General features: G+C 39.8%; 2 protein-coding genes across 2 annotated transcripts; one reads left to right on the forward strand and one right to left on the reverse strand.

Moving 5' to 3' along the window:
• The first annotated feature begins 621 nt into the window (after positions 1-621).
• Positions 622-6,155, forward strand: LOC113684888 (von Willebrand factor A domain-containing protein 7). Its single transcript, XM_027202299.2, has 5 exons — positions 622-1,583; positions 2,487-2,756; positions 3,543-3,848; positions 4,555-4,809; positions 5,476-6,155. Exons 1-5 carry the CDS (start codon positions 734-736, stop codon positions 6,045-6,047), a joined length of 2,253 nt encoding a protein of 750 aa, XP_027058100.2. The 5' UTR covers positions 622-733; the 3' UTR covers positions 6,048-6,155.
• Positions 6,156-9,365: 3,210 nt separating this feature from the next.
• On the reverse strand, positions 9,366-12,371 carry LOC113684885 (uncharacterized). Its single transcript, XM_027202295.2, has 3 exons — positions 12,109-12,371; positions 10,605-10,811; positions 9,366-9,752 (listed from the first exon to the last, which is right to left on the reverse strand). The coding sequence occupies exons 1-3, from the start codon at positions 12,167-12,169 to the stop codon at positions 9,577-9,579; spliced, it is 444 nt and encodes a 147-aa protein (XP_027058096.2). The 5' UTR covers positions 12,170-12,371; the 3' UTR covers positions 9,366-9,576.
• Positions 12,372-13,285: the final 914 nt, after the last annotated feature.

Consider the following 13,285-nt stretch of genomic DNA (forward strand, 5'->3'; position numbering starts at 1 on the left):
GAAGTCTTCCTGGAAAGTTAAAGTTGAACCGGAATGTTAAAGTTGAACCGGAATGTTAAAGTAGTGCCGGAATGTTAAAGTTGTGTCGGAATGTTAAATTTGTACCGGAAAGTCGAAGTCGTGCAGGAATTAAAGTCGTGCCGGAATGTTAAAGTTGTTCTGAATAACTGAAGTCGAGCCGGGAAAAAACTGAGGTGGTGAAAAATAAAGTTGAAGTGGTGAAAAAAAAAAAGTTTATGAGAAATAGGAGATGACAAAAACTGGGCTCCGTGTAGGTCACAGAGCGGAACAACATTCCTTCCCTTGAAGGAATGTTGTTCCTTCTGTTGAGGAGGAATGTAGTTCCTTCTGTTGAGGAGGAATGTTGTTTCTTTAGTTGGAATGTTGTTCCTTTAGTTGAACTGTTGTAGTTTATTCCAAAAATACCTGATCAGTAGAACGTTTATGCCTCCTTCGCACTCACAGTTGCGTGACATCGTAAAAAGGGGCTGTAGACTCATAACTAATCGAAATGACAACGTGACAACCAAGTGGGTTGAATTGCGAGACTACTTCCGTTTCCGCTTTTTATGATCAGTTGCTACGTTCTACTACGTTCCCCCGCCCCTCCCCCCCCCCGCCACCCTTTGTTACAACCTTGTGACATTTGGGCACTGATTTAAGTTAAAGATACCATTGTCTTCGCGCACTGCTTAGACGATTCAAGACTGCGAGGGCGGCACTCTTCCTCATCATGAAGAAACAAACCATGATGATTTTAGCGGCAGCTATTTTGCTTTTGTCGATGGCCGTAAAAAAGTCAAGCGAGAATCTTCTTCCATCACTTCAGTTCACACGCGACACATTAATGAGTTTCTCAATGGGCTCAGAGCGTGAGGTAGAAATTCTCACACCGAACAAGACAACGAGACTAATTCCTAATTCTGGCAACACTGGCTTAAAGATTGTGAAAATGTCTAAAGGGGTCCGACCAGTTAAAGGAGCGAAGAAGGTACTCAAGGGAATTTTTGTATCTGCAACGAGTCATGGCATGATTATACCAGCGACTCCAAAACCAGTTACGCAAACGGTGATCACATATCAGAAAAAACGAAAGACGTACAGACCTCGCGCCTCCCCATCAAACAAGTTTCTTGAAGCTATCAACGACATCGAACGCGCTGTGGCTAATGCGAGGGCTTCAGGAGTCCGCCACAACGGTGATACGTTGCCGAAATTAAAAAGACTTATTGTAAGGGCGATTAGGAGCAAAAGTTTCAAGTATGCGCGCGAGGTTCTTGGACATATCATGTTTATTTTAAGCACGAAATCATCACCACCAAGACGCACAAAGCGGGCTTCTCAAAACAGTGCAAATAAAGGTAAAGAATTTCTTCAGGGACTTCGCACTCAGCTTGGAAGCTCGACGTTTGATAGCTTCATGGCTGTTCAAGGAGATGTATCTCTCATGTTTGTCATCGATAACACAGGAAGTATGGGCGAAGAAATTCAAGCTACCAAGAATATCGCTATTGATATCATCAATTACCCACGTCAAGCCCCTGTTGAGTACATACTGTCACCATTCAATGACCCTTACCCAGGTAAGTAAGGCTATCACGCACTGTCACGCAATCTGTGTTAAGTATACTGCCTTTTACATAGGAACGTCTAATTTGGGGGCTGAGGCTGAACTTTCTATATATTTTTTTTGCGGTTTGAGCCTAGAAACGGTCCTTACATGTTCTTAAAGTTGTGAGGTTTAATATTTTAATAAATCAATTCGTACGTGACCGAACAAACTCCAGACCACATTTTTAATGTGAAAAAAGGCCCCTGGATATTCGAGTAAATAGTCCTCTTAGACCACAGTTTTACATTTCTTTTACCTTTATCTGAACATTCCACCCCCCCAAAAAAGCAAGATTAAAACGTTCTTAATTGACTCCCAGCCTGATCATATCCTCATCATGTTCTTAAAACTTGAGAACAGATGCAAATACAGATGACATTTCTCTCAGTCGGGTATAAAATTTCTTCGCTATTATTGCCAGTGTCTCTAATAAGCGTCCCGAAAAAGATGCTGCTCTGCTTCACACAACTGACAAGAGTATTTCTTTTGATTTTATCTAATAAGACAGTCAATTAGTTCTTTTCTGGCCCGCAGTAAGGGCTTCTTGTTATTTGCCAGCGCGAGTGAGCAGTTCTGACTCCTCGCAATTGTCCTCCGAGCCATTGTATTTGGTTTAGGGCCAGGAGGTGGGGACATACGTACTTTTCCTTCCCCTTCCCTTACCCGTTCCTTTCCTCTCGTCCAGCCCCCTTGGTAGAATATTTTTCACTCCCAGCCTTCCCCTGCTTAAAAAAATTCAAGATGGCGGTTGGACCCTTCACGCGGAGTCATGTTTTAAACATCGAGTGTTCGCCAGCAATAAAAACACTCCTGCACCACAGGCTAGTCTTTTTCACAACTCAATTAGCGTAATGCAATTTCATTTTCTTTGCAGATGTATCACCAGTGGTTATAATGGACGAAATTGACGCTGGCGAGTTTGTGAAAGCTATAAACAATCTCAGAGCAAATGGGGGAGGTGACTGTCCCGAGTATACCTTTACAGGCATGCTGGAGGCGCTCTATCAAGACCCGCAGTGGGGCTCCCCTATGTACGTGTTTACTGATGCTGGCCCGAAAGATGCCACAGATGAAAACATCGAGGAGGTGAAGCTCTTGGTTAGCGCCGAAGAATATGGCGTGACAATCAATTTTTTTACAACCGGTGAGTGCAATGATATTCTAAGCTATTGTTTGGTCTCGTCACGCAATATGCTCTTTGCTTCGAAGAGAGAGTGTCACGGAACAAATAAGTTGTTGTGTGTGGCCATGTGGGCTGGCGTAACAACTATGGTTTTATGTAGTTGCATTTTTGCCTGATAAGATCTTTTTCGACAGTCGGGCGTTATCTTTGTTCTTAATCTTTAATATCATTACTGTTATTACTTTCATTATTATCATAACTGTTGTTTGTTGTTTAAACAATGTTTATTTTTGTCGCGATTATCAAGGTGCTTCTCTTGTTTTATAGCCGTTTCAATTATTTTTGCTTTTTTTTTCACTTTTCTCAGCGCGAAAGATGTCAATCAGTGTTAATAGACGTTGTACAAAATAAGAACAAACTTGTTTCCCTCTGTTGAGATCAACTACACGCGGATCTACGTAAGCTTCGGCTTGAAGATCACTCATCAAGCCACCCATAGATGATATTTTTTTTCTTAATTTTGAAAACAACGAAAGGCTTGGGGGCAGGGAATGATGGAAGGGTGCGGGGAGGGGATAAGGAGAGGGTAGAGATCCGGCTATCCGCCTCGATACCCGAGGATTAGCCAGGAAAGCGCGTGTCATATTTCTTGCCTATTTCTTGCCTACCTACTCTCCATTAGGATGTAGCGGCAAGGAAAACGATGCGTACGTTATGAGACAATGGTCATCTCGATAGTATTACAGCTAATGTAATATGATTAAGCGTACACTAATTTTTCTAAATAAACGATGTCGGTCTTTTCAGGATACTGCACTTCCCAGGGATACTCACATCAAGATCCGAGGAATCTCCATCCAGCTTTTAGGGAACTAGCAGAATTGACTTCCGGCCAGGCGATTTTGTTGAAAGACCAGTGGGAATTAGAAGAACTGAACGATTTGACCGGGGGAGTACTTGAAGGAACTAACGTTATCAGTGTTGGCTCGAATATGTCGGGAAGAAAGAAACGGAACACTGACGGAGCAGTAAGCAACCGATATAGCATTCCAGTGGACGAGTCTATCGAGAAAATGACCATATCAGTGACTACCACAAAGAGAGATACAAAAGGTGGGAATACCTACCACCAGATAATCGGATCAATGTCAGTATCTGAACAGCTGCGCACCTACCCCTCCCCTCACCCAGCATTAACCCTAACTTATCATCAGATGACTGTTTTGAGGTTAGGCGAGGAATAGGTGCGCAGCTGCCTAGATACTAATATTTAACCTGGTACTCTAGCAACAAGAAGTAGGCTTTGAGAATGATAGGGGCAAACATTTGTCCAGTCTGTCTTAAGTAAGATCGATTTTACCGTGAACTTTCCAATACGCTTAGGAAAATTAGTATATACTCTCAAGTAATGTTTTGAAACACAACCTTGCTTGAACGATCATAACGCAAGTGCTCTGGTAGAGACTTTTTCGGGAGAGGAGTACAGGTCTTCTTATTAGAGACGAGACTTTAGCCTCTTATCTCCCATGAGTGACCGAGACAGAATTTCTCCTAACTATCTCAATACAATATCAAGCAGACAAGTAACGAGAATAAAGAAAAACATCAACTCGGGGATCATCAGTTGATCCAATACCAAATTCTCTTAACTATCATCATAAGAATTGTATGACAGACAATAAGGAGAATTACTACAGAGATCTTAGGAGTGAAAGTGTTAACAGATATAGGGATATTACCGGGTTTCCGGCAGTTGACACTATATAGTTTATGAAACCATCAATGTAACGATCGTTCTCTTATATCTCTCCTCGGAAAGGTCAAGGAATCACTCTAACAGATCCCGACAATATCATTATCACATCTGGAAAACGCAGCCTGTCCCAGATCTCCGTTTACCAGATTGACAACCCCAAAAAGGGAGAATGGACACTAACTGTGTCTGGCAGCAATGGAGGTCACCAATTTTACGTCAAATCGACCAGTGAGACAAACGTCGACTTCGAACATTACTTCATCATTCCATTACGCCACAGGCGCCATCAGGAAGTACCTATTTCAAATCCAATAATTGGTGAGTTCGCGTTTTCAATTCCGCTCTTTGAAGACACTACCGGTTATTAGATATTTCCCGGGGGGGGAGGAGGGGGGAGAAAGGGGGTGTGATTTTTGTGGGGATCACGTAGTTTTCAGTGGAGCGGAGAGGAAATCGGTCGTCGCCAACACAGTATAAGGGAGGGACAATAGAAAATTGACTGCCAATTAACTGCCCATAAGGGGGGGGGGGGGGGATTCGTAAGAATGTTATAGAGCCTTAGGGGGATCAAGTAGATTTTACCATGACACAATCAAAATCCTCCTACTGCGTCCTTCTCCCCCTCCCCCCTTCAATCACAGCGTATCCACTAGTTAACCCTTTAACCCTTCAGAGTGTCTATGATCTAATTTCTCCTTACAATCTCACCCTTGAATCACACATTTAAGTCATGAGAATAAAGAAAATAATCACCAACTAGCAGCTCTTGATTATTAAACAACTTCTCTTTATCAGCACCTTGGGAAATTTATAGTGAATAGTATGGAGAATATGAACACTGATGTTAGGGACTAAAGGATTAAGAGATATAACAACGCATAGTATTGTCACGCATATATTGTCACGCGACCAATGTCAGACATGTACAATGATTTTGTTTGTTTATCTATTTATTATTTTTTTGTCGTGTGTTTTTTTCCTTAGGTAAAGGGAACAAGGTGGTTATAACCGTCGCTGGTTCTGAGAAAGTCATTCCAAGCTCCTTGCGTTTGGACCTTATTACCCCTGAAGGAACAAAGATCAGCGACGTCACACTACAGACAGCTGACAGGGTCCATTTCACCTCAAGTTTCACGCCTCGTGTTAGTCAGCCGTTCAAATTCAAGCTCAGAGGTACCACTCGTGGCGGGAACGCGTTTGAGAGGATTTCACACCAGACGATCAAACCCACGACTGTCGTGCTAAGGGGAAAGTATGCCAGCAATGATTATACCCTCCCTCTAGGAAGAGTCACCTTTGTTCATTTTCAACTGTGTAATTTTGGTGAAAGTGAACATTTTGACGTGACAGTCGTGAAAGACAAGATGGGGTACATGCTCTCTCAGAGTGTCAGGTCAAGGCGGGTAATAAAGGGCCGTTGCACTACACTTTCCGTTCGCGCCAAAGCCACACGTTCTACAGATGTGGACAAAACAGATACCGTGTTTTTAATCGCTAAGGGTCGAAAATCTAAAGTTGTAGCTTCACAAGCGGTGCGTCTGTTCGTTGTTTCTTAAGTTCATCGGAGTCGGGCTTTAGTTTTTTCAGCGCATGAATGAGATGGTAAATGTAAACAGAGAAAACAATCTAGAATAGAAGGATAAATAAGTAAGAAAGTTTGGTTATCTGTGTGATTTTCTATCTGCGTTTCTTCATCTCGGATTATCAATTTTCAGTACTACGCTTGTAACTATTATATTTTAATCAAAAATCAAATAATTTTTTCCTCATTACGATTTATGTTACCGTAAGATTGTTTTTCACTGGCCGAGTCGGTTGGTGATTGAATAAAACATAAGACGAACATACACGAAAGCGCAAAACGAAACCAAACTGCCTTTCTCGAGTTCCCCACCCTCTTTCATCCAGAAGAAAGATCAGCTGGGATCGTCGTATTGATCAAAGACCTAAAGACTGTCTTGCTAACCGGTTGTTCAGGAAAAAGGCATTTATGATTCAATCCAATTCTTCCTTCTTATGTAGAAATTACTGAGATCCATCCACCTAAGAGCACTAAGACTGTGCTCTCCGAGTTCTTTACTTTTGCACATATATGTTTTTTTTTTGTTGTTTCTCAAAAGCAAATTGAAATCAACAAAATTCTGCATAGCACGTGCAAAACTCATTTTCTGCCCATTAATTAGCCTTTTTGTTTGGCGACGTCTTTGCACGTTGTCGGCTCAAAGATAGCAAGGACCTTGAGCAAACCACGACGGCGACGGCAACGAGGACATAGAAAAACAAAAGATCTTATTGGCAGAACAATAGCTCAGCACGTGCGTTTTAAAACTTTGTACATTTCTTAGCCGTCCCAGGCAAAACAACAACGTGAAGTCACCACAAATTGCGTCGTCTACAGACCGAAACCGCGAAGGCAAATTATTTTAATTTCCATTTGGAACTCAACGCTTCTTTTATACGCTATGCTGAAGTTGAGGTGTGGCGCCGTATGAGACGGTAAACACATGCAGCCATTTTTGAAATTCTAATTAAAGGCAGAAATTCATTTTTTAATCGATGCCGTCCCGACTGCTTAAGGTCCCTGTTATCTTGTACAGAGCTCGCACACCGACAACGAAAGGTAAATTTTTTTTTTGGACATATATCAACTTTCCATCATTGGTGGAAGCAAAGACAGGCTGCAGACCTATTCAAATACTGAATCACCTTGCGAAGCCCGATACGACGTTGTTATCCTGTACAACGGTACTTTGGTCATACTAGAAAATGCCACGCTAAGTTCTCCGCCCAGGTCAGTGACTCCCACGATCTCATAAGTAATTTTCCTTATTGTCTGACATGTAGTTCTTGTGATGTTAGTTTGGAGAATTTTGTATGGGATCAACTAAAAATCCCCAGTAATATTTTTTTTTACTCTCATCACTTGTTTGCCTGTATTGATATTGTAAGGAAAATTCTGTCTTGGGAAAGCCATACCAAGAGGTATGGAAGAGGTATTCGGTTTGGCTGAGGGCGCTGGTCCTTGGGAGGGTAGAGTTGAGTTTCTTTGTTGCGTATGCTGCTGTTTATGATTCCTATCTTTGATGATTAAAATTATCCCTTGACAACTTTTTTTTGAATACTACAGAAAATTAAGAAGAGATTTCTTTTATGGGTTGATTAGATTTGATTATCATTGCCTACACATTCAGAATTAGAGAGCTCAAAGTTTACCCAGCCCTATTTTAAGTTTTAAAATATTGAAGACTTTATGCCGCTAAATGTTTAAACACTTACATTGTGGTTATTTTCTTGTGTTTAGTCCGTTAGGACGTCTGATGGTTTTTGTTCCCTTAGATGCCCAGACTGTCAAAAGGGGTATATTTTTTATACCATAAGCTGAACTTTCTTTAACATGATTAACTCTGATTATTTCATTGAACAGGACTGGGATAACCAACACTGTAATGTAATAACATCCGGGAAAATGCATTAGGAATTGCTACCAAAAGTTTTCAATGCCAAGGTTCTTTTGGTTATTTTTCACATTCTCGTAGTTAGTTTTGTTAAACCTTTTTTTTTATGTTATTTTATGTTATTTGTTTATTTTTTGTTTATTTTTTGTTTATTTGTTGTTTTTTTTTGGTTTTTTTTCCTTGTGCACTTATTTGTTTCGTATCTTTAGATATCATTTGACTATTTAGTTATGTAATTATGAAGATATCTGTTTATTTGTATCTTTGTACTGATAAATTATATTTGCGCATTTGAATATATATACATAGAATTTGCGCCTTAGAAGTCAATAAATTATTATTGAATTATCATTAAAGGAATATTTTGTGATTAATTTACATGTCTTTACGATATCGTAGCAGACCAGTCCAACAAACGATGGAAAAATTGAAAGACGGATGAGATGAATGGTATCCAAAATGAAACTCCTTACGATGGAAATTCCTTTTCCATTCTTCTAAGAATTTCACTTTCAGGGAAGTGCTACGCTGCAAATCAAATAGTCGATGCATTTACACCTCTATGGCAAAATTTTGTCCAAAGAAGCACGTTGGAAAGCCAATAGCCAATAGTCCTCATCAATTTGTGTAAGTCATTTACTATTCTATAATTTGTTGAAGAAAGTTTGAATTGGTAAACGATAATTCCACGAACTAAATCCACTTAGTAGCTGGAGTGAACTTGCATATTTCCTTGAAAACGTTCCTTTGAGCCCAAGGTACGTGTACAGGAAGTTTTGATTTCTTAACATGTTGATGTCCGCTTTCTTAGGACAAGAAATCGAAAGCAAAAAAGCTTTTTTGCCTAATTATGTAACGAACTTGATTTATAACATGCTAAAATTATAAAATTCTGTTAAAGCATTCAAGTATATTTTTGTGGCTGTTGGGTGTTATGTTACCTTTACGAGTCCTTTCCACGATAGTGCTAACATCATTTACTCTATCCTCTACATATGAACAACTGGTGATTCCTGGTTATCTGGACAACTACGTAAGTACTACTACTTAAAAAAAAGGGTAAATTTCATAATTATACTTCTTTTGAAAAGTTATACCTTCAATTTTTTAGAATTCTTTAGCGACACACTGGGAATAGACATGTCTCCTTTGAAACAACAACTAGCCTGTTCCAGGCCTTTAGTCAGTAAAACGGAGCGGGATGATAAACAGTAGCGGAAGTGTGGAAAAAAAGAGAGAAGGTCTGGGTCGGGTCTTGTAATGCCCGACTCAACCCTCTCACCCCCCCCCCCCCCCCACAAAAAAATGATGTGTACTGCTTCTGCGCAGTGATGAAAGAAAAAGATACAAATGAAGATGGTAAATTTTAAGCCTCTATGATGCTGTCAGGGAACAAACTAGTTACAAACAAAAATTCCACCATGTTAAAAAAGGCGTTTATTCAAAGCAGGGAATTCTTACATCATCATCGTTGACAATCACATCAGCTACAAACATATACTAGTAATGACACTATACACTTTATACTTCTTGCAGTCTTCCCTCTCAATAATATCTTTGAGAAGCCAGCTTTTGATTGCAAAATAATTGGAATCAGGAAACAGCCGCAAAGCGGCCTTTCTTAGTTGAATCAGAAAATCTTTGGTAGAAGTAAGGCGAATAACAAAGCTCCGAGGCTCAAAGTAGGTCCCAATACTGCGCTGGATGGCTTAGAGGGCGGCTCAGTGGGTCCTACACTGTTACACAGGTCACCTTGGCAGCATTCAATACTACAGTCTTTCCCTTGAGCCTTGTGAATTTTACAAGCTGTAGATTAAAAACAATCTTCAATGTATATATTCGAAAATAACGTTTTACGGGAACGAAATAGCTGTTTCAGCGGTTTTTTGTCGTCATAAAACACGTAGGGCCGATTACTTGAACAATGCGTAGCAACATTTAGCCATTGTTCAACAAAACCACGGTTTAGACTATCTTGAATCAGCTGAATAATTTATCTGAACATTCAGTTTTGTGAACTGTGTCTAGGGAAATTTAGTAAATTAAAACAACCTTCTTATAGAAAATACGTAAGCGCCAGTGTTTGCGTAAAACTGCGATTTAGGTTTGACATCGAGTAAATAACCGTCCCGTAAGGCTTTTATCAGCCCAGCGGTCACACGTTTGCGCATGTGCAAACGTTGTCATGACTTGGTTGGTGGAGTGCTTTCAGGGTGTCAGAACACGTGTCTCACACGAGTTACAAGCAACCACTCGAGCCAGTAAGTCACGGTGTTTTAATTAGAAGCGTATAACATTTTCGGCAAGCTCAAAACAGAATGGTGATTTAACGGGATACTCGTTATTTCATAAGCTTCGAATTCAAAATGTGTCGAGTTTTTCTTTTCCTTAATTTCGGTTCCTTTCAAAGATTTCTGTGGACGTTTCAATTTTTTTTCGCACAGTATGCACGCGTGGTCAAATTTGAGTTGGCTTTCTTCACACAGTTAAGAGTTAAGGCCTCTTGATACAACGTATTAAGAGGTATGTTGGTAATGCTACATACAGAAATAGTTCTGCCATTGTGATCCATATAGATGTAAGAGTTGGATTTAAGCAGAATTGCAAATTGTTTACAATGTAACTAGTGATATAGCTAAACTGCACTATTTTACTTACGATTGAAATCCGACTGTGCATCACAGACACGGCTGGAAGAACAGTTCCTCATCTCGAATGTTACCTCTGGGGTCGTACTAAACTTCATTGTAAAACATCGGTCATTAATCGGAGGGCAAGTTACTTTTTTCACATTGTCGGCACTGCAGCTAGTTCCTCCACTAACCTGCGCAAGACTAGAACATTCGTAACACTGAAGCGACAAAGCTGTTGGTTAAAGAAAAATATCACAGTTACGAAAGTTTGTCAAGACTTGAAGGACACATCCTTTCACAGGCCAAACAAACGCGCACGGTGTTCGAACGGAAGTGACCATTGACGACCAAGGTGATTATGTAGCTAGAAATTTAGTAGCGCTGCATAATGAATCTCGACACTTTTTTTACCATTCACATGCAAAAGGCTATCATAACCTTAGGAAATTTTACTATCGATAGAATAGCTCAGCCGAAGTCTAAAACTGATTTCCGAACACAAATATGCACTTTTCTCGAATTAAAGAAGCTGAGCTTTTCGTGTATTTATTATTCGACCAAGGCTGCTTTAAATTCTTATCCTGCGGTTTCTATGACTTGGTATGACAAATTTTTAATTGCCTGTATCTGTATTGATCATGCCTCTCGACCAAAGAGCGCAGGAGAATTTCAACAGTTAGTATCAAGATGTATATAAGATTTCCGGAGGTAGAACTTTGCGCACGTACGTTTGTGCTTGCGTGTGTACCTGGTTACTACACTGTTTTAGCGGCACAGATTATGACTTGGCAATTTAAAGAGTACTTAATTGTCTAACTTTTAACCAGGAGCTATCACTGGGAACTGTAAATGTATTTCCTCTAAGACATGGCCCCCATGTGGAAACACGAGTTTATTTTCCGATTTGACCTCACTCTGCTTTTTTCAGAATGACGTTTAATTCCTAATTATCTGCCGCATTGAAGCCAAGAAAGATTAAGTGAAGAAAGAAAAATGAAAATATATCTAAAGGATAAATGGATGATATGAAATCTCCAAGCGCTCATTTACCTTATCAGTGATGCTTACATTTGTCCCGAGGACAAAGTCTAATTCTCGCGATTTTGGAGGTAGGACTTTAGCCACGTCACTTTGTTGATGAGAAATCTTTTCAAGTCATGCAGTACAACGGTTTGGCTAAAGCTGTCCACTCTTCTCAAGATACAACCGTTTGATTTGACAGTAGCGCCTTACTAATATCTGGGAGGCACGAGTTCAAATTCCGTGAAAGCCTGAATTTTTAATTTTTTTTTCTGCAATTGTTTAGATTACAGCACACCTGCTAGGATTATAGCTTTTCTTGTGTTTACTTGATTACAACAAAATATACGAGAGTTTACGTCAAAAGCAATTGAGAATCGTCTGCACCAGCCTAACTAAAATTTGTCTAGGAACAATTCAGAAATGAGCGCAGCAGTTTTCCTCTTGAAACTAAAGCGGGAGCACATTAACTCAAGTTTGCGCAAATGAAAATTGAAAATCTAACTTACCGGCTGGTATGATGAAAAGAACCAGGAAAGTGGCAGAGATGAAGAGAAATGCAGTAGCCATGATTCGAGCACGAGATTTTTAGCAGATCTCTCTATATGAAACTTGGGAATGTTCTCAAAACTACTTCTAGTAGCCAGTGTATCAGCTGAATGAGGTTACGCTATTTAAAACTCATTGGACAGACCACGTGACTGAAATTGTTGTCGTCACGATCATTACTGAGGGATTGAAACTAAAACGTGCTGCTGATGCCGTCATCACTGACCTTTACAGTTTAAATGATTTTTTTTTGTTGTTTCTACGTGACGAGGAAAATTTATTCAGCATAATGTAATGCAACATCAGCATCGTTTCCTTTAGGACAGGAAAAAAGAAGAGTCAATCGGAAATTACTGAATTGACATGGAAAAATACGGCCTAGGATGAGAAAGATTCAAAGGGAATTGCAGTTTATGATTAGAAGATAATAACGAGACCGAAAAACAAAATATGGCCAAGAATTGCAATCAAACCTGTATTAAGTGGTCACCCTTGGGGAAGACCACTTAATACAAATTCCACAGAATGGGGTTTAAATCGACGAAAAATCGCCATTTTATGCCATAATTGATCATTAAATGATTATAAAGTTTGTTTCAAAAAAACTTGCTCAAAAATGCAAATTTATTAAGCAACATCAACAAAGTGGTGGTACAGCGTAAAAAAAGTAATATATTATCTAATAGCTGGACATTTTGGTCATAAAACACCAAGTGATTCTCGTGATGTTCAAGCGTGATATTAGCCCTATCAGCCCTATCAAGAAAAACCAATTTGTGATGCGTTGAGAAATTTTAAGTCGAAGTACTTTTATTGATTTCGGGAGATAAACGCGGAAGAAAATTCATTGGTAACTCATGGAAGGAACTTTATAGTACTTAAAAGATTATTCCTAGTTTTATCTAAATGGTTCCGTATGTGAACGTGAAGACAATAAGCACAGGCCGTTAGGTCTCAGTCAAGGGCGAGTGACGACCGCTTAACAGAAGTGACCGATTGCTGGAGATGAAACCTAGAGTTGTAGGCGAAAAGATGACTTACATTCATCATTAAAACTAATGCACTACTCCCGAACGTGACCTGCATTAATCGTGCAGAATTGATTTATTTATGATGGCACGTCCTATAACGTAAAAG

Source organism: Pocillopora damicornis, chromosome 5 (genome assembly GCF_964200805.1).
Source record: "Pocillopora damicornis chromosome 5, jaPocDami1.2, whole genome shotgun sequence".
NCBI classification, from domain to species: Eukaryota; Metazoa; Cnidaria; class Anthozoa; order Scleractinia; family Pocilloporidae; genus Pocillopora; species Pocillopora damicornis.